Source organism: Aphelocoma coerulescens, assembly GCF_041296385.1.
Source record: "Aphelocoma coerulescens isolate FSJ_1873_10779 chromosome Z unlocalized genomic scaffold, UR_Acoe_1.0 ChrZ, whole genome shotgun sequence".
NCBI classification, from domain to species: domain Eukaryota; kingdom Metazoa; phylum Chordata; class Aves; order Passeriformes; family Corvidae; genus Aphelocoma; species Aphelocoma coerulescens.
This window is the reverse complement of record NW_027184085.1, coordinates 14,519,029-14,545,880: the sequence shown is the minus strand read 5'-3', so window position 1 is coordinate 14,545,880 and position 26,852 is coordinate 14,519,029. Positions and strand designations below refer to the sequence as shown.

Sequence of the window (26,852 nt, the reverse complement as noted above, 5' to 3'; positions counted from 1 at the left end):
CTATGCAGTAAATCATTAATGAGAAGGTAGCATACTCAGGAGGACTACAAGGATGTCATGAGGTTATGTAGGGAAAGTATTAGAAGAGCCAAAGTCCAACTTAATTTGACTACTGCCATTGGAGACAGTAAAAAGTGCTTCTGTAAATACATTAATAACAAAAAAAGGGCTAAGGAGGTTCTCCATCCTTCATTGGATGCAGGGTGAAACATAGTGGCAAAAGACATGGAAAAGGCTGAGGTACCTAATACCTTCTTTGCTCTAGTCTTTTATGGTAAGACCATAAAAGACCAGTTTTCCCCCAGGTACTGAGCCCCCTGAACTAGCAAACAGGGACAGGAAGCAGAATAAAGCCTCCACAATCTGGAGGAAGCGGTCAGGGACCTGTCACACTACTTAGACACACACACATCTATGGGACCAGATGGGAGCCACCCCAAGGTACTGAGGGTACTGATGAATGTGCTCACTGAGACATTTTCCATCATTTACCAGCAGTCCTGGTTAACCTGGGAGGTCCCAGGGGACTGGAGGTTGGCAGGTGTGACGCCTGTCTACAGAAGGGCCGGAAGGACGATCGAGGGAACTGCAGGTCTGTCAGCCTGCCCTTAGTGTTAGGGAAGGTCATGGAATAGATCCTCCTGAGTGCTGTTCATGCAGGACATACAGGACAACCAGGGGAGCAGCCAGATGGCTTTAGGAAAGTTAGGTCCTGCTTGAGAACCTGATTTTCTTCTATGACAGGCTGACAGGCTTAGTGGATGATGGCAAGGCTGTGGATGTTGTCTACCTGGACTTCAGTAAAGCTTTTGACATCATTTCCCACAACATTCTTCTGGACAAACTGGCTGCTCATGGCTTGGATGGAGGACAGTTGGATGGGTAAAGAACTGTGGGTGGCTGGGCCGAGGGAGTGGTGGTGAATGGAGTTACATCCATCTGGGGCTGGTCGCTAGTAGAGTTCCACAGGGCTCAGTATTGGGGCCAGCCTTGATTAATATCAGTCAGTTTGCTGGTGACACCACATTGGGCAGGAGTGTTGATCTGCTGCAGGACAGGAAGGCGCTGCAGAGAGGTCTGGACTGGCTGGATCCATGGGCTGAACCCAATGCTGGGGAGGTTCAACAAGGGCAAGTGCTGAGTCCTGATCGTGAGTCACAACAACCGCAGGCAGCCCCATAGGCTGGGGTAGAGTGGCTGGAAAGCCACCCAGTTCTGGAAAGACATTGAGGTGCTGGAGCGTGTCCACAGAACGCAACAAAACTGGTGAAGGGTCTGGAGCACAAGTTCTGTGAGGAGCAGCTGAGGGAGCTGGGGGTGTTTAGCCTTTGGAAAAGAAGGCTCAGGGAAGACTTTACCACTGTCTACAATTCCCTGAAAGGAGGTCATAGCCAGGTGGAGGTTAGCCTTGTCTCCCAGCAACTGATAGTACAAGAGAAAATGGCCTTAAGTGTTTTCAGGGCAGGTTTAGATTCAATATTAGGAACATTTTCCTCACCAAAAAGGTTGTCAAGCATTGGACCAAATTCTCCAGGGAAGTAATGGAATCAGCATCCCTGGAGGTATTTAGATGTTTAGATATGGCACTTAGTACCAACCATAAAGAGGACTGTGGACTGATTAATAAACTGGATTTGTGTAAGTTCACAAGGGCAGACAGGATACATCCAGAGGTGCAAAAGAAGCTGGCCATTTCCTAAGGCAGCAGGCTCAAAGCCTAGTGGCCAGAAGTTAACAAGCAGCAGCCTCAGAGATGATACAGGGCCTGACCCTATTTAGCATCTCTGTTCTCTACAAACAATACAAACCAAGAGAATAAACCTTAGCTTTGTATATTCTTCAACTGGAGTCTAAAATTAATGTTTTTGATTGCTAAGGTAGTGCAGTTAGTTAGCACTAAGAGAAGAGAGTGATGTAACTTGTGCAGGAGGTGCAGTTTGGATACATAAATCTGTATCATTCTTGAGAAGAAAAAAAATCCTTAAATTTTGCAATCAGCAGCCTGAGATTTTAATGCTCTAACTTGGACTAGCTAAACTTAGAAGATTAAAACATTAAGAATTAAATAAAATTACACAAAAATTCTAAGCTTTATCAGAGAAGATTATCTGAAAAAAAGAAATGAGAAAACTTAATTCAAATTCAATAATAAATCTTTTAATTTACAGTCTGTAGAGGTTAGTATAACCTCAGGCTTTAGGAATATAATTTTATTCATTATTGGTAGTTTTTCTACAGAGCTTCAAAGTACATATTTTGCACAGTTTTGGGAGCTTTGACCATGAAGTGAATTTCATTAGTAAAGACATTCTTAAAATAAAAGTTAACTGGCAGAGACCAGCCTGCTCTGTGTCTGCACGATGGTTTTTTGGTTTCATTTTTGCCTTTAGCTACTGTTTGTTGTGCCAAGCCTGGGAACAGAGGGCTCCACACCAAGAGTTTTTCTTACGTAAAATTATAATTTTTAATGATGGAAGAAAGGACAGGTGTCCCAGAATGCATCCTGGAATGCCTGAGAGCACTGTAGGTCTTCTTTGAGGAGCCCTATTGCAGCCTGTTTGTCACTCTGCTTGAGTAGGAGTGTCTTTGCACAAGGCATATTTTCATTTTTAATCCAAGCCTATTGTCTAGTTACTCTCCTAGTTCTCCTAATATATCTGTGGCACTGAATGCAAGTGTTTTTTTTCAAGCTGTACAGCATTGCAAGAAAGGCATTTTATATATTAACTATAAAATGGGTTAAAATTGATATAAGTAGAAAATACACAGGTTAATTATGCTCAGTGTCTGGGTTTCTCTCAGTAGTAATATGAAGTTGTCTGATGTCTAGGACATGAGTAAGGCTACATCAGTTGTTGAACAAAGGAGAAGGATGGGACTTGCAGTTACCCAGAGTCTCCTTGGAAATCTACTTTTCAGCGGGATATTAGTTTAGTATGAAGATGTATTAGGTTTTTGCAGACACCTCTTGAAATTAAGCCTACAGTAATATATCAGCTTACTGCTTATCTCCCAACAAACATGTGCGTGAAAGCCCTGCAGAGCCTTTGCAACACATAATTATCACTCTTGCAAGAGTCCTGCAGCCAAAAAGGAGAAACTGAGTGTATTGTGTTGGCTCTACCTCTTCCACCTTTTCAAGGGCTTTTTCTATCAATTTTCTTCATGTTTATTTCTCTTCAGACTGTATGGAAGGAATGTAGGAGCTCCCTATTGGTATTTTATTCATACTCTTAAATTTTCAATGTGGGAAGTGGCAGCTCTGCTTTCTGTGTAATGAGAGCAGCTGAAGAAATTCTGCCTGTCTCAAAAATACAAGCATATGTCAAAGGACTTCTGATCTGTGGGTTAGTGGTGAGAATTGTTACTATGATATGGAACCATCACTTTCGAGTGAGACTAGTATTATGTTGGCAGTAAAATTTAATTATTGCATGCCATGCTATGTGTTTTGGAAGTGGTATGCAAAGGTAAATGGACAGCTTAATTGTCCCATTACACTGAAATAACATTCATCACTGTAAAGCAAATCCATTTCAATGAAGCATGTCACAGACTGTTTTGCATTGCTCCTGAGATGCAGTTTCTCAGTATATTCATTTGAATTTTACTCTGTCATTCAAATCTGTTGCCAGTGGTTTTCAAGTTAGGTTTATGGGACAACAAAGGAATAAAATTTGTCCAGCTTTCTTTGCACATATTTTATGCATCCCTAATTTTCTGGAATTTTATGGAAAATAAGAATATAAATATAGTTAGTGCACATATTTTTGTATGTTACAAGTTACGGAAGACTTGTTATTACATTTTGCCAAAAAAGGAAGTAATTCAAGAACTTATGCTCCATTCTTTCAGAAATTAGACTTACTTTTTAGTTTTGTTTTTCACTATGTGTTTGTGTTAGGAGATATCTGGATAACATTCTTCAAAATCAGGCCATTTCTTATATGGCTAAGCCATACAACTAGGTTTTTTTGTATCTTTAAAAAAAATACATTTACCCTGTTGTGAATGTAGTGTGTGTTCAGTTTTGTTGTATTCAGCCTGTATTAGCTTTTTGTTTTGTTGTTGCATTACCCACTCTACTGATTGAAAAATCCTGTTAATAACTTCCCAGGTTTTTTTCTCAGAGTAAAATCTAATCTAGCTGTCCTAGTTGACAGTGTAATTACAATAATTCTGTAAGTGGGACATATAAGGACATAAAATCAGTGTAAAATAGAACAAGGAAGTATAGTTCACAACACTTGAGCTTTATCCATCTTTTTGATACAATCTTCATCCAGTCTTTTTCACTGGAAAAGTAGAAAGTGAAATCGGGAAGAGTTGTGACTTTCCATTTTAGAATCAACTGCAAATATAACTTTAATATATCCTTTAAATACAGGACAGGGCTGTTAGCAACAGGCAAAGGAGACATCTACATTTTTATGAAGTTAGAGTAGATAGGTGCACATATATTTTTTTAATATTACCTTCTGATTGTTAGTTTGGTTTTTTTTTTTTAATAGAACAAAGGTTTGAGCTAATATGCACTTTCCCAAACCAACCAGGTGTAACCCCACAAACAATTGAGATAGTTACGTATGGCTCTGATGACCTCCTTCCCAGTGCTGTGCTGTTTGATCCTGACACGTCTGTGCTGGCAGGCAGTATTTATACAGAGCGAGAGCTGTGTGTCTTACGTGTGTTAGCAATACTGCAGAGAGGGACAGAGCAGAGACCTTTGAAGGGGCCTTCAGTTTATCCTTTTGACTGCAGCATTAGCACAACTGATGGTTGTGATGGCAGTATCTTGTATCCACTGCATTACCTTAATTTCTGCTTTTCTCTGTGAAGTTCATACTGTTCCAGTTGCTCTGAATTTTAGTGCTTATCCCTGGCATGATACAATCATTTCCTTTCATAAGGACACCTTTCATACCTTTTTTCCTTTCATACCTGACACCTCGTCTGTGTCTGTGGCCATGAGAGACAATGCTGACATCTTTAAATTCTTTGCTCTCTCATCCTAGGAATCTTGTTCATGATGTTCAGGGGTATGCCTGAAAATTGAGGTTGAATGGGAAGCTTGCAGTTTAAACTAGAAGCACTGGTTATCTTACCGTAAGACTTTTTGAAACAGCAGTTTTGCTGACTTTGAGCATAGTGTGAGGCATGTCTATTCTGTTATTTAATGGAAGCAAAGAGAAATTTCAGACTGAATGCTATTTGTTTAATACAATATTAGGGCAGCTGGCAACATGGGCAAGGAATCTTAAGAGGGAAGTGGCTTGGTTCTGTTCCAAACAGGTGTACATTTTCACCTTGCATGTGTTTTGATATTCAGTTTTAAAGGGAATTATTTCAGATGCATTTACCACTGACAAGTTTTCCTTGTTTCTTAAAGTCATCATGAGCATCTGCTCTGCTGTACTGTTGATGCAATACCTGTTTGTCTCAAAAGATTATGTTATTTTAACTTAAGTACAACAGTTCAGGTGCATTTTGTCATACGATATTAGGAGTAGGTATAAAATTCAGTTACAGAAGAAAAGTCCTTCCCCCTGGGAATGTAGAGGAAGGTTTTAAAACACCAGCATGGATTCAAGACCTTAATAGTATTAGAAGGCTGCTGAATTTTTCTCTTTTCTCTCAGCTATCTCTTCTTTATCTGTTTTATCTGCTTGAATTTTCTTATAAATTGTTTCCTGCTTGCTATAGCACCTTCCTAGCTTGCTTGAAATATCATTTAGGCAAAACTTCGCATTCTCTTGAAAAATATCTTGAGTGTCTTGCCCACATTGGAGTACTCACAAGTTTCCACTGGAATGCCAGGTTATCTTGGGTGCCACATGTGACCAAACAAACATGAAGGTTTCTGTTCAGGAATTGCTATTAGGCTAAATTAATTCCTCAGGCTCTTTCATGTTGTATTTTGACTACTCAAGTAATGTTCAGATATAAATGCGTTAGATGAGAAAATATGTACCCTTCTCTCATATTTTCTTAATGATGTCCCATCACCACAATAATAAAACAGTTTATTTTGCAGTAAGTAGGCATTATAAGAATTTGCACTAATACTGTGTAGGTTCATGACCTACACAAAGAAGCAGAAGAGCTGATGATCTCAGTTAAAAAACCCAAAGCATCAGGTCCAAAATTTCCATGTCTTGCACTTCAGTATTATTTGAACTAAGACTTGGAAAAAACTGCTGATTGCAAGCTCAATGGGAAAAGCAGAATTCCCACCTTGTATTGTAACTGAGAAGCTGCAAGGAAATTGTCAGCTTGTATCTGTTCTCTACCCAACCCTCTGTATAAATACTGCCAACATTGGACCTCCCAGGAAGTGCATGGCTAATTCAAAAATCTTTTATTCTTACTTCAAGCTCTTTCTGACGGAATGGGTTTTATAACAGTGCTTCAAATTACCAGTATTCTACCACTGCACTAAGTCTTTCCTTCTGAAAGGTTTCTGAAGCTAGCAGTACCAATGTAATTGAGAACTAACAAAAATAATCTTAAATAAATAAATGGAGGGAGCAGGGTGGGGCAAAAATGAGCAAAGTGTCTTTTTGGAATCACCTTTTAGTCTCGAATATTTTAATTCAAATTTAGCATGCAGGTGTCCCCTTTTCCAGTATGGTGTGGGGGAAAGTGCTAGTTGTGGTAGTTTGGTAGATGCACTGACAGCAATACAAATCTCTTATGCTTTGGATATTCCTCAAAATAAAAGCATGGAATTGGCTAGTTGCATTTAGTGCTGAATTGATTTGCATTACCAGGCACCACCCAATAGCGTTGAATATGTTTTCTAAAGAGAAAGAGCAGATGAAACAATTTAAAATCCCTAAGTTCTTCTCTTCAGCTTGCATTTTTCTCTTTCTTCATGCACAGTGGGATGATGTTTCTTCTCTCAGTTCTGGATGACAGCTTCTCCACTAGTACATTTGTTGTTGACCTTCATCAGCACTTAGTTCCTCAGGAATTTACTTGTTGCTGTGGGTCTTTTGTAGTTAATAGAACTAAAAGGCCTGGAAATGAGGTAATGGCATTGTCAGGACAGTTATATTGATACCATAATCCTCAGTGCAAACAGATTCTGAGTTACTGGGGAGATAATATGTCATCTTCAGCTACTCAGCATTATCTTGTCATGGAGCCTCTGGTAGGCAGGTAAGAGGTCACTGTAAGAGCTCTGTATTTCCTGGCAGGGTGGAGAATGATCTGAGCAGTGCCAGGAAGTTAAGGACAGAGGTAAATCCTTTTCACATTTGTATTTTCTAAGAAATATTTAGTAGTAATGATAATTGATGTGATAAATATTAAATATTAGTCTGACTGAACAGTTCCAAAAGGTTTGTTTATAGATTTAGGAAGATGTGATTTATTCTTCACTGTGCCAACAGTAGGAAAATAAGAATTTTTTTTGGGGGGGTGGGATGTGGGGTGTGAATACTGGCTTCATTACATAAAAGACCATAATGATCAAGAGAATAACTAGTAGCTGGCCTGGCAGTTTAATGAGACAAGTCTATTCCATATATTTTTTATGATGGACCATAGGTACTCATACTTGTAAGGCATTGAATCACATAGCTGATAAAAGGAAGCATAAGAGAAAAGCTTTGTACTAGGAAGTTTTCCAGGCATTTAATAATAAACTTTTAGGTTTTGTATCCATAACAGTATATGGTATATTACTGTCCATATAACCTGTCAAAAGCAAATGGAAACCATTTGAGACAGAAATTAATTTATTTTAATCTGTAAAATTGACAGAATCACAGAATCAGAATATTCTCAGTTTGAAGGGACCCACAAGGATCATCAAAGTCCAACTCCTGGCCCTGCACAGCACCGTCCCCAAGAGTCTCACACCATATGCCTGAGAGCATTGTGCAAATGCTTCTTGAGCTCTGTCAGGCTGGTGTTGTGATCACTGCCCTCAGGACCCTGTTCCAGTGCCCAACCACCCTCTGGGTGAAGAACCCTTTCTGATATCCAACCTAAACCTCCCCTGACACAACTTCAGGCCATGGCCTCGGGTCCTGTCACTGATCACCACAAAGATCAGTGTCTGCCTCTCCTCTTCCCCTCTTGAGGAAATTGTAACGGCAATGAGGTCTCCCCTCAGTCTCCTCTTCCCCAGGCTGACCTGACCACAGCCACTCCTCATATGGCTTCCCCTCAAGGCCCTTCACCATCCTCATTGCTCTCCTTGTGTCACATTTCCTACTAGCCTCTCCTATCATACAGATGTTCCACTCCCCTTTCTTTCCTCCTCAGCAACTCTGGATTGGTATGTGAGATTGTTGCCATCTTTGATTATTGGGGTCTAGTGCTTGTTCAAAAACAATTGCTCTGCTCATACTCATAGAACTTTGTACTTTTAATCATTTCCTGTCAGTAGTGTGTTGTGTCTGGATCTCTTTCCCTTCCAAGATCAGATGTATCCAGTTTTAGGTGATGGAAGCAGGCAGGGTTGAATGCCATAGCATTTTGGAAATTGAAAATAGAGGTAGCTGAACACCAAGCCATAAGACACCTGCTGTGATAACACATGCAATTCTAACACACTTTGAGAGAGGAATGAGTCCAGAGGCTGAAAACACTGCTTGGTTTGAGGGACAAACAGAAGTGAGTACTGAGGCACATTTATATATTTGCTCGTAATCTGAAATGACCTCTACAGACATCTAGAATAGAACAAAAACAATCGGTTTGTGCTGATATAGTGTTTCAAGGCATGGCTTTCTAAAGTGGCAAGAGACTTTCTAAACTGTCAGGTGGATGTGCAGTGCTCAGATGTTCTTGTTGTTGCATTTCATAAGTAGGGATTTCTTTTGAGGAAGTAATGACATCTCCATCAACAGGAAGATGTACACTTTGCTTTTCAAGTGACAGAATCATTGGAACTAAATTCATTGCTCCTCAACGTCAGTGCTTCCACTAAGCCGAGGATACTACTCATATTTAGGTTACACCCCAGGGCACCAGCCATGGCAGTGGATCTCCTTATTCTACTCATCATTCTTCTCCTATTTTCGTCATATAGAGCCTAGAGTGAGACAGCTCCTTTCACTCTGTTGGTGTTTGACTACTGTGGTTATGAAATAGGTGGGTGTTCATGCAGGAAAAGGTGACTATCTTGTGCTGCCACTTGCAGCCACAATATTATCTTCTTTTTTTTAAAATAATAATAATAATAAATAGTATTACATTTCCATTAAAATTTTAATTTTAGGGTAAGATGGTGAAAGGAATGGGGGGTGCCATGGACCTGGTATCCAGCGCACAGACCAAAGTGGTTGTCACCATGGAGCACTCAGCGAAGGTAAGGCTCTGCCACTTCTTTCTAAATTAGTGATTTTTGCTGCACCAAAAAAAAGGAAGTAAACAGGAAAAAAAGGACTTTTTCATTCTGCTACTTTCTGAGGATTTGACAGTTTTGCTGTTATTTATTATGGTGGTGCAACTGGAGGCTAGGTTAGTATGGTTCCTTTCCTCTTGTAAGTGAATCATTCTCCATGGGAAAAAAAATGAAATATTAACTTGATGTTTAAAAGCTGCACACATTTTTTTAGCTACTTCATGCAAATTTAATGGGGGTAGCCATTGCCAAAGCTACATACAGTAGATGCTACTCTTCTCTTTTTCTCAGAATAATTTGAAAAATTAGGTTTCCCACAGTCAAATACTTGTTATGATGGAAAGTTATTTACCTTTGAAATTGCCAGTCAAATTGGTACTGACAGCTTAATAGAATATATTTTTGGCATGATGAGATGCAGGCTACCTTACATCATTATGTGTAAGTGGTTAATCTAGAGACTTCTTTGAGGGGGTAGTGATAAAGGTATATGCTATAGATATAAATCCCCCCCAAAAGATCATAGGAAACTTTTCATTTGAAACTTCTAACACAGGAGAAAAAATTTACTGAAGGAGAAAAATCTCTATCCTAAATGTTTAAAAATTTACTTTTTGTTTAATTTTTTTTGTTTCTGTTATTCCAAATTTGTTACATGTCTGCAACAAGGATTAGTTTTGTATTGTTCAAAATAATATCTCTTGTCAGAATTTGTGTAGTAAGCTATAGTAAATATGGAAATATGAGAGTAAATATATTAACAGTTGTGTGTGTTTTTAATGAGATTTGAATAATTAATTTTCACTTGAAAATAAAAAAGAATTGAATAATGTAGTAGTTTCACAATTTCTACTAAACTGTGATCTTAAGGGGCACATTTTGAGTAACAGGGCTGAGTTTAACCCAATAGTTTTCATGTTCATACGCATAAATAAGTAAATGAGAGTATAAAACAAATTTGTCGTTATGACTTGCATCACTCTCACACAGCCTCCCAAAAACTGCAGTAATATATGTAGTTATCTGTTTGCTCAGACACACACTTCAGGTAATAATGTGATCTGAATAAATATTTATGCTAAATGTCTACTTACTGTGGAATTTGGTTAAGTCTTAGAGTCCACACTCAATAAAGTGATTCAAACCAGTTTTTCTCTTAAAGGTACTATTGCTAAAATATTTTTCCAAAACAGTGTTTGGAAATTGTTTGCTGGGTTGTTTTTGTTTTGTCTGTAGGAGTACTGGAACAGGAAAAGAACGAAAACAGAGATAGGTTCACTGTTAGGAACAGGTCAGGCATAGAATTATTTATTTTGGCATACGTATACCTACTTTGGGCACTTCTGTGCATGGTGTGCCTGGCGTGCACTTCTGGAGAGCCAGTTACAGGTTTTCATAAATTATTTCTTCTGCTTTTGTGAGAAGGCACTGTCAAATTAAACAGTATGCATCATTTTTATTTTATTCTTATTTTTAAATGGCAATTTTTCCTCTTACCTAGCTTCTTTCTGGGGTCTTCATATCAATGCTTCTTGCTTGCTCAAATGTGAAGATGATGAAATATATATATATCTAGTATTTAGAGATCAATACTGCTGTTAGAGTTTTCAGGTGCTCTTCCTTTTTTCCTTTTTTTTTTTTTTTTTTAATTAGTAGACAAGTAAATATAGCACCCATGAGGCCAATTCTGAAAGTCAGAAGCCTTTTGTTTGGGGCTGACTGCTTCTCACAGAGCTGATTTTCTATTTATGGCTTTTTAATTCTTTACACTAAATACTTTCTCAAAAACTTACTGCATATGAATCTCCGCATCAGAGGAGCAATCCTTCGTCCTGCTCAAAGCCCTGTGTATGCTACTGAGTGAAAAAAATGTCAGCATGTACTGAGACAGTCTGTTGTGTTTACTGTCTCTTTAGTAAAGGGATGTTTTTGTAATCTTGTTCTCCAAATAAATAAGAAATCTACCATCAGACATGAAAGTTTCCTGTAAATCAGCAGCAGTCAAGATTTGATGAATGGAAATACAGTGGCAGACATGGGATATAGGCAGTGCCTTCAGTGGGCGTGTTCAAGAGGTCCTGCAATAGGTAGTTCTTATGCTAGTTTTGTTTGATACATGATCTTGAGAAGGATCTTCTAATCCTTTTCAAGTTTGGTTGTTTGCTTTTTTAATAACAATGATGGCTTGTTAAACATTAAAGTAAGTTTTCTAAGAGTTTAATAGCCCTTCTCCTTTCAGGACACATATAGCACTTTTTAAACATAGAAATAGGCTGGGTCCTTGCAGCACAGGCAGAATATAATTTACACTATATTATGATGGTGGAACTAGTAACTTGTCTTACCACTCAAGTAAATGCTCAAGCAATTTTACTCTTTTAAAACTCTGATCTGCAGTATGTTACAAATACAAACAAATATGCTCAGTCCCAAGTTAATGACACTTCTAATTACTTAATTTTTTATATGTAATGAAAACAATAATGTACAGAAGATAGATGAGACAACATGAAATCAGCTTTGTAGAAGAGTCTTCAGCTTAAGAAATGCTATTGAGGAAGGGTAACGCAGTATACAAAATAAAGAGGGAATGGAGAAGGTAGATGCAGAATTGCCACTGCCTTATAAACAAAATAGGGATAACTAACTGAAATTAATTGAAACAGGAAGAAACACTTTCCACAGCCAGCTAATGAAGTTGTGGATGATAGCAGAATGATGCAAAATTTCAAGGAATTAAATCTATATAAAAGGGACTAAACTATTTTATGAGACTGAGTTCATCAATGACAGTTAAATACCACTGCCTGGAAGCAGTCTCTGCACAGAAAATCTGTTAATTACATCGTATCCGGAACCAAGAGGGCATATCTGCAGAAGGGTATTTCAATTTTTGTTCCATATGCTTAGGCCACTGTGAGACACTTGGCAAATGGACCTTAAGTCAAATTCATTAGTTTTTCTTAGTGTATTTTTTGATAAATTACCTCTTCTTTTATAGCCATGAAGAAAAGAGTAATAGAATATAAGCTTGTTGTTTAATGTCTAAACAGTCCCTGTGCATCTGTGTCTAATTTGCTAAATACTGTCTAAGAGAATTAGAAGTCAAGTTCTTACCCCCATACCATCATTGACATTTTTTGCAAAACATGGCAAAGTAATGGCTAGTAATTGTTCCATGTTGTGAAATGAGTTGTCTACATTGTTCAGCAAAATAGAATGGAGACTGGTTTTAAGCACTTGATTTGGGCATGACTGAAACATGGAGCACTGAATTGAAAACTCCTTTCTCATACTGTGAAAAGTTCTGATTTTAATATGTTGTGGAAGACTAAGAACATTTTTGTTCTTCAACAACAGAATTTTTTATTTAAAGCAGACTGGAACACCTAAGGTTTTATGTATCTACACAATAGTCTTTTCCTTTAGCTGAACAAATATATAAATCTGAATGAATTCAGATGGCAAAAATCATGCAGTTCCATTTAAATTGCTCTTCTTATAGTGTCCTGACAGATTTCTTCCAAAAGTTACAGAATCATTTAGGTTGAAAAAGACCTCTAAGATCATAGAGTCCAACCTTTGAAAAGATCAGGAAATGCATTACATCTTTAAGGCTAACTGGTAATACAATAATCTTCAGCTCAAGTGTTAAGAAGCTCAAATGTATCAGTTCTCAGGGTTACAGAAGCCATTCAGTCTGTCACCTCTGCAAGTCCATGCATTTCAATCTCAATTAGGTACCAGGAAGAGACACTTAATTTCACAGAGCTGAAAAGTATATCTGATATGTTACTGAAGATATTATAAATAGCACAGATTAATCTTGTCTCTTAGGCAAATTGCACAAGGACATTCTCAAGATGGACAGGATATAAGTAGATCAATTGAAAGTAACTAGAATGAAGAAATAGTTCCTCACAGAGAAAGACAAATTCAAAAGCACATGGATTGCTCATTTTATTATCATGCAGGAGTCAAACAGGCTGTGAGATGGCTCCTGATTAAGCCTTAAGGTAAACTGATGATTCTAAATTACGTAAGTATTGCATCCAGATGGTTAAATGAGACATATTATACTCAGAGAAATTTGAAATGCATAACCAAAAATTGATAATTAGACAAAAAAATAAAAGCATAGGGTAAGGGGAGAAAAGTGCACTTAATGCTACTTCTGTGAAACACTTAAAAATACTGACCAAAAAATGTAATGATCCATTTGCCTTATATCCATTCAGAGCTCTTGCAGCCTACATTAACTAAGTGTGATCTAGAGCCATTTGTGAACTCTTTTTGCATTTTTAAAAAATGAAAGGAAAAAAAGACAAGGACTTTCCCAGAGACAAAGTGGGAATGGGAATTCAGTGGGGGTAAATAAACTGAATTTACTGTTTTGAGAGTATGAATGTGCACTTGAACTCCGGGGATTTGAACTTCCTCTGTGTATGGCTGATCCTGCACATACGATTTGTGATAAAGGATAAGACAGGGAAATACGTTGTCCATAATGTTGTTTCCTAATTTTTGTCCTTCATGTGTCATTATTGAGGTTCCATGTATCTCTTGACCTCACATTGTAGCAGGAAGGGCAGATTATTAAGAAGCAGTGTGCAGAACTTTTAAACTCAGGAGTCCACTCAGTAGTACAGTAAAATTGTTACTAGTCTGCCATAGAAGTGAGTTTGAAGAGTGTTCTGAGCACACTGAATGTTTAAATAACACTGAATGGCTACAGTTGTGATTTCCATGAGCATGTTTGAGTTTTTTAAAAACTGATGTTTGCATATTGTTAAACACAGGGCAATGTCCATAAAATCCTGGAAAAATGCAGTTTGCCACTTACTGGGAAACAATGTGTTGACCGCATCATTACAGAGAAGGTAAAGTACTTTTCTTGACTCCTTATTAATAATTTCCTCCTCTATCCCTAATAACAGTAGCAAATCTTAGTAAAAAATGAAGAATATATTCAGCATCTGTTGCCACTGAAGGGGAAAGATGGCCTTGGAGTTCAGGTCCAGAGGTCTTGGGGCTCGTATTTTTCCTTTTAAAGCTTTGCCATCTAGCATACTGAACTGTACCCTTAGATTCCTTCAGAACAAAGATGCCTCATATGACAGGCATGAAGAGTGTGTATCTCCTTATTTTTCCCAAAGTATTTCTGAAAATTTACTGTGAGATGCAAATTTTTGAATGCAGCTGTAATCACAGCTTGGGAGGCAAAGGGGCATTGTTGTTTGGTTTTGGAAGGGTTTTTTTGTTTGTTTTTGTCCTTTTGTTTTTTTTCCCAGCAGAGCACCTATAGTTTGGACAATTGGCATCTTCTTTCATGTATACAGGTTTCAGAGAAACCTGTGGCTGTAGCATAGCTTCAGTTCTCTTGTCCTTACTTGATTCCATTTGTGAAGCAATTTATTCTCCAGTAGAAGTACATATGAGCATCTGACTCTGCTGCTGCTCAAAGTACATTAGTGGATCTTTTAAGCAAAGGATAAGTGACTTAAGGTTTCTTGCTGTAATCATACTCCTTTTATTATCAGTGTCTACATTTTTAAGGACTTAGAGTAGTCCCTTTGTGAGCCATCCATCATGCCAAATAGAATGCATCAAGGGTGCTGATGTAGAATTTGCTTTCTCATGGTGGGATATCGCTACATCTAAAGGATTTTTCTTCACAAATTAAGGAAAAATATATTAAAATGTGGAAGTTTTAGAAATATCTGTAATATTCATCAATTACCAGATCTTGTGGCTTTATCAGGAAATGACACAAATGTACAACAACATTTGAATAGTGTTGCAAATTCTTTTCCACACTAGCATCTTGGTGTGTATGTTCTTTATGCCCAGCTTCTCTTTTAAGACTTAGAGAAGCTGTCCTTTTTCAGTCCCATAAAAAGCAGTTTCATGTGCCCAGAGGACAGGTAGACTTCAGTATACTTCTGTGATGAGCTTAAGACTTCACTTTCATTTCAAGTTCAAGCTTCACTGATCTTTTGCTACTAAACTTTTATTTTTAAGGAAAATTACTTTAGACCTTACGGTTTCCTTGGCAACTAGTGTGCAACCTGTGTATCTCCCTCTGGTAGGCACTATTAAAGTGCACATTGTTTTACAGGTGTTTTTATTTGATGCACTTGCAGGTCTCAGAAGTGGAGCACATATCTTATGAAGACATCAGACAGAACACCCTTTGCTCCTTCAGCCTCTTCCTCTCAGGCTTTCTTTTAAAAATGCTGCAGAAAATCTTGTCTTTCAGTCCTAGCTTCTGAAAATTCTAGCATTTGCATTGGGTGTGCAGTAGCTGTTGGAGAAACTTATAGTCAGACAAAGGTCTCACTGCTGGCCTTGAAATAAAAGAATGATGGAGACATTCTCTTCCCTTGTTTCTTTTTAGTCTCTTGGTGGACATTGTCTTGCAGCAAAGAGCATGTCAGCCCTTTCCTTTGAGCTTCCCATTCTCACCAGAGCAGCAGGCATGGTCCTCATTTCCTGCAGTGATGAATAGCTGTTCTTTTTACTCAGAAAACTAACACATACTAGATTCTAGATATTCTAACACAGTCTAGATTCTTTTTCTTGGTACAAATAAATGTAGCACAAATCTTTATCGGTCAGTCATGAAAGCGGAAAGTGGCGTCTTTTGTTACTGAAGGAATGCTATCTACTTCAGCAGACCATTTTGTACAATGTTACTGCATTTACACCCTCATTTTCTCCTTTATTAATAAAAAAATAATTATGTGCTTTTTGAACTTAATAGGCAGTGTTTGATGTGGACAAGAAGAAGGGATTGACCCTCATAGAAATCTGGGAAGGACTGACCGTAGATGATATCAAGAAAAGCACTGGCTGTGACTTCGCAGTAAGTAGTTTTACAAACCAGTACAGTTTGGAGTCAGAACAAATATTCTCCACAAATACTTACCACATGAAGACTGGTAGTTGAAGTAAGTTTCGTCTTTATAGGTGAGGACTGAATAGATTAGCTGTGGGATTTACAATGAAAGATAATTTGCAGCTAATATAGTGTGATGGTGTTGGAAGCATCAGAAGCTAGAAAGACCAGGAGAGATGGAGAAATGACAAGAGTAAAAAGACAAGTGAAAAGTAAACTTCTGTGCTTTGAAGATGGGAGCTGATTAATCTCTGAGAGATGGAAAAATATGTAACTTTTTTCACTATATAAGTTTACCTAACTCTCTGTAGCTAAGTTTCCATGCTATCTTTAGGTGAAGTTGTGAATCTTATTGACAGGAGTGAGTACTGTTGTCCCCTCTGTGTTAGTAGTGCCAATCAGTGAACTGCTCTAAGACTGCCTTGTCCGAATGGAATTTCTGCTCTTCATTGATCTAGAAAGCCCCTGCCTTTTGACATTCACATTCATTCTTAAGTCTCACTTAATGCAAACACAAAACTGGCTTATTAATGGAAAGCTGTAGCACTCTAGAGTGTAACTGAATGCATGAGTGGTTGATAATATAGTTTCTTCATGGCCTGTCCCTACATGAACATTACAAAATCTTTTCTTCTGTGTTGTGAAGTCTTTTGGGGCAGTTCAGCCCTCCTTTGGCAAGGGCAGCAAGTATGACAGTGTACAAACCATGCTGTAAAAGTAGTTCAGGAATATATAGTAGTGAAGTAAAATACTCCTGTTTGCAGAGTTCATGGCATGGCTATGGCACCTAATTCACAAACTGCAGAGCATTTAGTATGTGCAAGGGTTTTTTATTAAGGCTTTGAGCATATTCTTGGTAGAAACTTCCTGAGCAATGAACCTGTGAAATTTAGTTTATTTCTTGTGCCCATAATAGAGCATTTCTGATAACTAAATATGACTGTGTACGTTTCTTCTTGGATATTTTAAATTAAGATCTTTCACTGCTGAAAATACTTTTAATTATCTGAGAAAAAGATTTTGGATTAAAGACTAGTGGCCTGCAACTGCAAAGTGCAGGAAGCTGCTACAGAATCGCTTTGCTAGGTTACTAATTTTCCATGTAATATTTTAGGGAAGTCATTATTATATTTTAATTTAAAGTGGAAGCAACCTTCCTTATACAGCAGTTCTGTGTGGAAATGAAATGATTGATTCAGCTTCTGACTTTGATCTTTGAAAAAATTACCAAATTTTTAAAACTTTGGTAATGTCAAGACTTCTTTTTCTTGGGCTGATCTGCCTGTCAAGCAGCTAGCATCCAGAACTAAAACATAAAAATGAACTTTTTAGGTTTGTATCTATTGCAGTCAGTGACTTTGTTTTGTTCTTTTGTATTTAATTGAGAAGTAACTTCATGATGAATTTGAAGGTGCACTGTTTAATAAGCACTTAAATAGATGTAAACTACAGAAAAGGACTTCTGTTTTCAGAAGACACTGAAGACACTCTTTAATTGCTCCAAACCTACTTGTTTGAAAGCATCTTGGGGTTTTTTTGGTTGAGATGACCAACAGATATATTCAGTTAAGTGTGTTTTTCCCAAAGTAAAGTCCAGCTGCCTATGCTCAAGGCAGTGAAAGCAGAAACAAACAAAAAATTCCGAGAAATAAGTGATAAGGTTAAAATGATGGGCTGTGAGATTAAGCTCTGCAGCAGGTATGATAGGACAAGACAATTAGGTCCAAAGAAAAGATGAACACCACCCACTGTTCCTTGGTGCTTTCCTGGAAATGTCACAAAGGAATGATATAAACTTCAAATCTTTAGTGTAGCCTGAAGTTAGGAGTTGATGAGAGGTATTGGAACAATGCACTGTCTGGGTCCCTGGGATATGTCTCTCTAAGAATAGGAAGGGACCCTTCACAGGAACCATTTCCTAGTTCTCCAGAAGGCAGGCTCCAGCACAGTCTGCTTTGTTCTGTTGCTGCAGTCATGCATGAAATCATGAGCTGTGGGCATGAAAAATGTAGATGCTTCTTGGTTTATGCATTTACATGTACTTACCTTGAAAGCAGTGGCTTGCATAAATGCTTGCAAAGCAATGCTTGTTTGCAGAGTGTGTACCTCTGCCAGAGTACGTGCAGGTGTCACTGACCTACTGATGGGTCCTTGCAAAAGTGCCTGAAATCACTACAGCACTGCAGGTTAAAAGCATGACATGAATCTCAGTTATTTGTTTATTAAACCTGTGGCATGGAAGTGCACTAGCCCTTCCCTTCCCTTCCCTTCCCTTCCCTTCCCTTCCCTTCCCTTCCCTTCCCTTCCCTTCCCTTCCCTTCCCTTCCCTTCCCTTCCCTTCCCTTCCCTTCCCTTCCCTTCCCTTCCCTTCCCTTCCCTTCCCTTCCCTTCCCTTCCCTTCCCTTCCCTTCCCTTCCCTTCCCTTCCCTTCCCTTCCCTTCCCTTCCCTTCCCTTCCCTTCCCTTCCCTTCCCTTCCCTTCCCTTCCCTTCCCTTCCCTTCCCTTCCCTTCCCTTCCCTTCCCTTCCCTTCCCTTCCCTTCCCTTCCCTTCCCTTCCCTTCCCTTCCCTTCCCTTCCCTTCCCTTCCCTTCCCTTCCCTTCCCTTCCCTTCCCCCCATCCTGTAAAGACTGTTTCCAGGCCATAGTGTCCCAGTCCCTCTGTCACTGAAATCCTTACCAAATCTTCTGTTGAAATATTTGACAGCAAGACTGGGTTGCCATTGTGTAATATTGCACCCTTGATGGCCTGAATTTCATATACAGCAAACAACTACAGGTTCTTTGCTTAGTTTTGAATTTCAGAAAATAGGAATTTGAGCATAGTGATAGGCATTTATTCAGACTGCACCATCCTTGGTCCTTTTTTTCCACATTTCAAAACTCTGCCTCAGGCTTTCTTGCAAGAGTAACAGTTGTGCTTGTGATTATTTATGTTCACTGAATGAGATATCTTGGGTTTATTTATATCGGTGACAGGAGCTTTAGTGATACTGTATTGCCACAGTAAAAGCAGGATCATATATTTTCCTGGTTTGAAACAGAACTAATCAGGGGAAAATGAGGAGCTGACCCCTTTTTCTAGCAGCTTTTTTTCAGTAGATGCAGTGTATGATCTGAACTAAAATAAATACCTCTCTAGGTTCACTAGAAATGAGATTTTAAAAGATAGCTGTATCTTTATATGTAACTGCCTCACCCCATGTAGACTACTCCTGTTTGGAGAGGAGAAGTTCATGGTCTATATGGCCATATTTGAGACACATTTGACTATACAATTCCATTTCACAGCCTGCGTACTTACTTGGAAAAAACATCTCCTCAAGAACATTTGCAACAACAAAATGTCAAAGGAAACACGATTTAGAGTCAACAGTCTTCATCATAGACTGGCATAATTTAAAAAATAAACAATTCACCCTCGATTTTGCTGTACTGTGAAGACAAAATGTTGGCTTATCTCGCATGCTTAAATAAGATTTGCTGTAGCCTAGCATATAGATCACCTTGGCAGGCAATCTGTTTGGGCTTGTACTGCCTTATGCCATTGATGAGACCGTGGCAGAACGTACTTTTGCAGATGTATTTAATTATAAAAATAATCAGGATAAGTCACAAATCCCCACCACATTTTTTCCCCTTAATTTTAGAGCTTGTTTTTTCAAAATGTTTTTAAAAGATAGCATGAAGTATAGAAAAGGCATCTGCCAAGGCTAGTGTATGTTTGAAAAGGAATTGTGTCTCCAAGCCATTGAGTTCAAAATGATACAGGATATAGATTTTATTTTCTGGAAGTACATTTTCCTATGAGGAACATTTTCTTTTGAGGCTCTTGCAAGACTGAGTTGATTTTTAAATTAATAGTGTGGGGATTTTTCTTGATCAATCACCCCTACTACAAAAACCATTAAGAAGAGATTTTTGTATCACATATACAGATATATATTTGATGTTAGAATTGCGGTTTGCATTTATCTGAAATTAAACAATAGGTGTTAATAAGAGACAGACAACTTTCATTAATTTAACAAATACGCTAGTTTTTTTTTTTTAAGGGGCTTATTTTAAATTTTTGAACAGTAACTTGCTGTTGCATGCTTGTTGAGGTCAATAGAACTTAACAGGATTCAGCATTATTCAGAATCAGAACCTGAAGGAATGCTTGCTACATAGGAATTCAATGAAATAAGCATAGGGCTGTTTGTGTAGCTGAAAAGGGTATTTTGTGTTTGGGAATCAGAGATTCAACAGGCTTCAATTGCAGCAAGGCCCAGAGCCCATATTTCTCTTACCACTTGAAAGGCCACGTACTGGACTGCACAGGCCAGCTCCTCCCAGAACACCTACCTGTCCAACATTAGCAAGGTATTTCAAGTTTCCATGATAAGATGTTCTTCCTGTAATTGAACAATATTAAGAACATGTTGCTTAGGAGGTACTGTGAGAAAGTAGGAGCTCTGAAGCTGCGCACTGTGAATACAAGTCTTCATTAAGACCCTTTAGCCCTTACCAAGTGCTGTGCTCTTGGCACAAGGTGATACTGGATTGACTGTCTCTACTGGGATTTAAAGCAATGGACTCAGGGCCCTTTCTGCATTTTAGACTTACTCCTTGTTTTCCAACCACAAACCATCCCTTTTGTTACAACTGGCATTTTTCTGCTTCTTTAATCCCATTTTAGTAGGAGCAAAAGTTGCATTTGGGTCCAGTTCTGAGTGGTGCTGGGCTCTCACCATCTCCATTATCTTAAGCAGACATTATGGCACATCACACTCACGGGCATCAGACCCTTCTGAAGTGGATTGTGGTACACACAAATGACAGCTGTTAGCATCAGATGCGCAGACATCACATTTAATGTAATGTGCTCATCAAATGTGAAACGCTTGATGTTTTGATAGTATTGAAATCTACAACATCAGAGAAAACAGTAATCTCTCCAGTAATTGCCTTTGTCATTGTTTGCAGAATACAGATTTTAGTGGTTCTATCTTTGTCCTTCGGTGTTTACTTCAAAGGAACCACCCCTGGCTGCGGTAGAAATAGGCCCAAATAAAGTGAGGCACATGGTAACGTGGACTCTGAAATGTTGAAACATTTCTGGAGTGAATCCAGGAATGCTGATGCATTGTACCTATTACATCTATTTATTATCCTAGTTCACACACAACTTTGAAAAAATCAATGAATGGTTGCCATCCACTGAAACATTTCATTAGCATTTGATACAGTAAACACATTCTTCATGAACTAAGTTTTCCTCAGTGGCTATTCTCATAAGGTTATAAATGATGATACATAGTGGCTGGAGGAAAGATTGCATGGAAATCTAAGTGGTACAGAAAATACAGCTCTCTACCTCTAAAAGAAAGAGGCTTTAATGCTTGAAAAGGCACTTATATATTATTCTTTCATGAGTTAGCTTCTTGAGTACCGTTAACTGAAAAAGATGGGTTAAGGAGGTAGGAGGATGCAGTAGGTGATGCTTCCATGGGGCACATTAATCAACTAAGAGCCAAATTATCTATGGAATTGTTTTTCATCCTGAAAAAGTAAGATCACAGGAGTTATTTCTGATCTTCATTCTGGGACATCTCTTTAAATAGGGCTGGGAACAGGAGATAATTAGAGGGTTGGATCTTCTGGGGAGACCTGTTCTTCAGGGTTTTGTGTATACCTGGAGTGAGAGTTCATGCAAATGTTAACTACTGCTGCTCTACAAAGTCTTCTCTGTATTGTTCCTATTTACACCTTCTTTCCTCATCTAGCTTCCTATATAGGCTTACTGTGTTTTATTTTTGGTCTGCTGTACATCATATAATATCACTAATTGAATTTTGTGAGTGAGTGAATTAAAACAATAGAATACATAAATGTGTCCTTACACAAAAATGAATGTGAATGGGAAAAGGCAAGTTTTTTTAAAAAAAGCAAAATTAGCATTATTAAACCATAATTAAACAAATTGAATGTGAATGGAAGAAGGACATTTAAAAAAATGGGAAATATAAATTTGATATTGTATTATATCATCATCAAACAAATAATTACATCAAATGTATCCATATACAGTAGTTGCAGAGTGTTTATCATATATGTATACCTTTGGTTGTATATCCCCTGCTAATATGCATATTTCAAAACTCAGTTGACTGTTTCTGCACAGAAGACTCTGCAGGGGGCAAGTACAGGTTCATCTGCCCAAGCTTGCTTCTTACACCAATGGCCTATCTCAAAACAAATGAACTTGGGGGTCTGGATACTAGCACCACACATACCCTGCATTCTTACATCAGAAAATTTAGTTGTGGTAGTGTTTATCTCTGACATACTGCAAATACAGCAGTTTAAATAAGTGCAGGGTCTCTAGTACAAATGGTACATAGTTGATACAGGTGGAAGTGAATGGTGGGTTGTACTGCTACATACTATCTGTATGACAACTGTTGTGGGTTTTTTCCCTCCTTTTTGCTAGGTTTCACCGAAACTAATACCAATGAGGCAGATTTAAATGTGAAATACAGACTGGGCTTAACACGCAAGAAAGCTTGTTTCCAAATGGAAGAAATTGATGACTGTCTTGCAATTTTACTTTTTTTTTTCCCTTTTCTTTTTTTTTTTTTTAAGGGCTATGTAAGTAGTTTTCAGGTAGTTAAACTCAGCCTGTGACTATAAGCCTAAATTGTATTCTGCTTTCATAACATTACCAATTTTAATGGAATGGTGAATATATTCTGTAAGTTTTGAATCATGCTATAGTAAAATGTTAATGATCATTGTAAAAAAGAAAAAAAAAAGCCTTGTAGTCTCTCTGCCAAATACTAGTTTTTTTACACAGAAGTAGAAAAGAACCGTGCAAAACTTACGATTGCCTCTGTGTTTCCTGATATCTGTTTCTCTGGAACTACAGCACTTATCATGTCCATTCTCCTGTGAAGGTGTGGGTTTTTCTTTTCTGGAGTGGTCTATAACAAATATATGTATCTGTACAGAGATATTGGGAATATAGACGTTCCTTTTCCTGAACTTTTTCATCAGTCTGTAACAAAATTGTTTAAATTGGTGGAAATGACTGGGATCTAAATGTATCTACTGTTTCCACAGTGTGTGTCTGTTGGTATTGAGAGGCCCATGCCTCCCAAAGTCCAACTGTGACCCTTTAAATTTCAATCATACAAACCTAGAACGGGGCTAGTGTGAAGGAGGTAGATTAAAAAGTATCCATCCTCATGCAGACAGCTAGTAGCTGCACAATTTCCCACATGAACGGCTCTTATTCTCCAGATATAATGCTTCTCCCCAGTGACCAGTCAAAGGCAAATGAATATTGTTTCTGGATCCATGTCTGTCCTTCCAGTGTTGCATAAAGAAACAGGGGAAGAGAAGGTTGTGAACACCTTTAAGATTCTTCTGAAGGGAATACAGATGGTTAAGGGTAAAAGAAATATGCACCACTTGTCAGTCAAGGCATCAGCAAAATCTAAAGAGTTTGGAACCCAATTTCATGATAACCTGAGACAATCAAAATGAAAAGACATTTTCTCAGAATCATTTTTATGGACGTCTTCTTTTCCCCCTTAATTACAAAATAATTTTTATATTTTGTTACCTTTGCCAGCAGGTAATATGACAGCTTTGGATCTTACATACCAAATCAGTACCATGTGTCTTTATTATACAGAGCATGGATTGACTGGATATCAACATTTACTAAAATACAGTGTTCTCTCTAACATAATGGTTTCTGTCATTTCTATCATTGGTATAAATAGGAGCACACAAAACACTTCAGTTAAAATAATTCCTGACATAATGTTTGACATCAGGACTGTAGCATATTAAGTGACTGAAAGACAAGTAAAATGTAGATGCACAAGAAAAAGTGTACATAATGCCTATCATACATGTAATAAGCATGTTAAGCACATGACATAGAAAGATCTTCTAATACTAAGTGAATAAGGGATTCACCATAGTCAGTGTGTGTTGTGGAAGGAATGTAACACATTTCTTGGGGAGCCAGATAAAAAAACCATACAATGTTTAGCTCTTGTACTAGCCTTTGTACAGAATTTTTCCATTCTAAAATAAGAAATGCTTCTCCTTCGCGGAAGAGTTACAAAATTTGTCTTGATCCACATGTGGGTTTTACAGCAGTAAAACTGCTTTGATTTGAGGTATTATTTTGTATAGTTGCACTTACCCTAAACAATTCTTTGTTAATCTCTTCTCTATACCACAACAGGCTACCCTTCATCTCAGAAAGAAATAAACAAAATGCCTTTGTAAACACCGTTATGCCAGTACAAAAGTATTCCCATAAGACTAAGCTGTGACTTGAACTTGTGGCTGCTAATGGGTGGTAGGCCATTGTGTAGCCTGAATCCGTAGGCAAGACCTGATGCTGAGCCCATGGGAAAGAAATGTGTTGTACAAAGACCAGTGCTAATTTCATGATTATCATATACAAGTGATTTGGTTGATAGGTAATTTGCATCGAAGACTTGAAACTACATTATCATAGTGCTCTAATACATCTTAACACAGCATGTTAGTCTTAACATGTTTGCTCTATTTAGGCTATTTAGGTGTATTCCCTGTGTTACTTGCTGATTCCTCACAAGTTGTTTGGCCATTTTTATTGCTGTGGAGGTGGTTCAAGTTCTGCTCACAGAGGTTTTGCAGATTAAAAATATGCATATAATAAAACCTGACTCTTTTAGCTCACTGTAAACAGTTTCACTTTTGGATAGAGCAGCCCAGAGGCCTCTCCCCTAATGCATGGAGACTCTTCAGTGACAATTCTAATTCTTGTGGTGCTGTACACAGCAAAAGGTGCCTGTCTCTGCCCTCAGGGCCAGAGATGGGTGAAGAGGTACTCTGAGGGGATGGGTGTAGTCACTGAAGGTGTTTTGTTCATCTTCACTCAAAACTCTTGTAGACAGTACCCAAAATGAATGCTGGGTTTAGGGGAGGATTATAGAAACTATTATACAGGGGAAGGCAGTTACTATTAACTTATCCAGAGGAAAAATAAACCCACAAAAACAGAACAGAAAGACCAAAGAACACAAGCATTTAAATAGATGGCAAGTCTTAAAGAAATCTATAAATTAGGATGTTGATGTATTGCAATTACCTATGCTACATTAGTTATAGGGCTGATTAGTTAATTACAGTGAACATTTACACATCTATGAAGTACAGGAGAAGTGTCTGAGGGCAGGATCAGGTGTACACTGCTTCTGCCATAGAAGTTCACTTTGCTGGCACACGCACAGAAGCCATTGTTGTCATTAACACATGGCTATAAAAAGACTAATGACCTGGTAATGTCCGGGAGTTTAGCACCTTGGTTTCTGAATCAAAGAATTAGGACCCAAGAACTCCTGATTTCCAGCTTTTCTGGTTCTCCACTTACTGCCTTGTGAAACGACAGCTGTGTTTTCTGCCTTGTCTCCTGTTGCTGGAAAAGGGGATGTTTTTCTTCCTACCTCACAGGGATGTTGTGAGGAATAAGAAGCTAAGGTCTGTGCAAGAGGTTATTTGTTTCTCTTCAACTTGGGGATCACACTTGATCAAGAGTGTGGAAGAGTATTTGAAGATTGTCATACGTGCTATACATTCAAGTTCTGTGTCTTATTTGTGTCAGTGTTAGTGCAAGAGAGCAAAAGTACATGGTGCTGAAAACTGGGGATAAAAGGAGAACAGGCTCTCTCCATATACAGCAATGATGCTGTAGCAACAGGAGACAAGATATGTATGTCACATGTGAATTTTTTTATCTTGAGGACAAAAGATTGTGGTAAAATACTGGTATTGTTATGAAAATGTCACGAGTCCGCACAAGCTAATTGCAACAAGCTTTGAATCCACTTTTTAAATTCATTTGTTAAGCAGGAATAAAAACTAAAGCACTCCTAAGTATTTCCCTCTCTGTAGACACAGGTGCGGTTCATAGGTAAGGTATACTCTGAGCAGTAGTTGCAATAGTTGGTATTGCAGGGACTGAATATTACTGGGACTGAAATTACTCCCTGCTTAACAGCACTTCACAAGACAAGGACAGTTGATACACTTTGTCCTGAAGAAGATGATAATTCTACTATATTATCATATTGGACTTCACTTTATATTTTATTGACTTTTTTGTCCCTGAAAAAAGAAAAAAATATAGAAAATGTAGTTGTACTGTAAACTCTGCAAACTAAACATCAAAGTCCTTTAATGTATCTGCAAAACAATCAATAAAGTAAAAATTCAAAATTGCAGGTTTTGTCTATTGTTATCATTTTTTGTGGTGTTCTGCTTTTAGGACAAGTAGAAGTTTAGTTTGTGTTCACATCAGCATGTCACACCTCAGCACACGACAAAACCTCAGGGTCTTGTCTGAATGTGGATGGGTTTGATAAACAGAAATAATGATGCTCGAAAATCAGTTAACAGCTGGATTCTACATGTTCTCTCTTCTCACTGATGTCTCTGTTGGGTCAATCCCAAACATAATTATCACATTCATTTTTGAAATGACTTGTTTTTTCAATCAAGTTAAATAATGGACTGCATATGTAGTCCTTAGAGAAGTGATTTTTTACCTTT

The 26,852-nt window shown here is 38.0% G+C and overlaps 1 protein-coding gene across 1 annotated transcript in view; it reads left to right on the top strand.

The window, feature by feature from the left end:
- OXCT1 (3-oxoacid CoA-transferase 1) overlaps positions 1 to 26,524 on the top strand; it is an 83,833-nt gene extending 57,309 nt beyond the window's left edge. The window contains exons 14-17 of the mRNA XM_069000793.1: positions 9,233 to 9,322; positions 14,158 to 14,238; positions 16,122 to 16,223; positions 22,729 to 26,524. Coding sequence (XP_068856894.1) covers positions 9,233 to 9,322; positions 14,158 to 14,238; positions 16,122 to 16,223; positions 22,729 to 22,764 — 309 coding nt within the window. The 3' untranslated portion in view covers positions 22,765 to 26,524. The remainder of the gene's footprint in view (positions 1 to 9,232; positions 9,323 to 14,157; positions 14,239 to 16,121; positions 16,224 to 22,728) is intronic.
- The last annotated feature ends 328 nt before the right edge of the window (positions 26,525 to 26,852 follow it).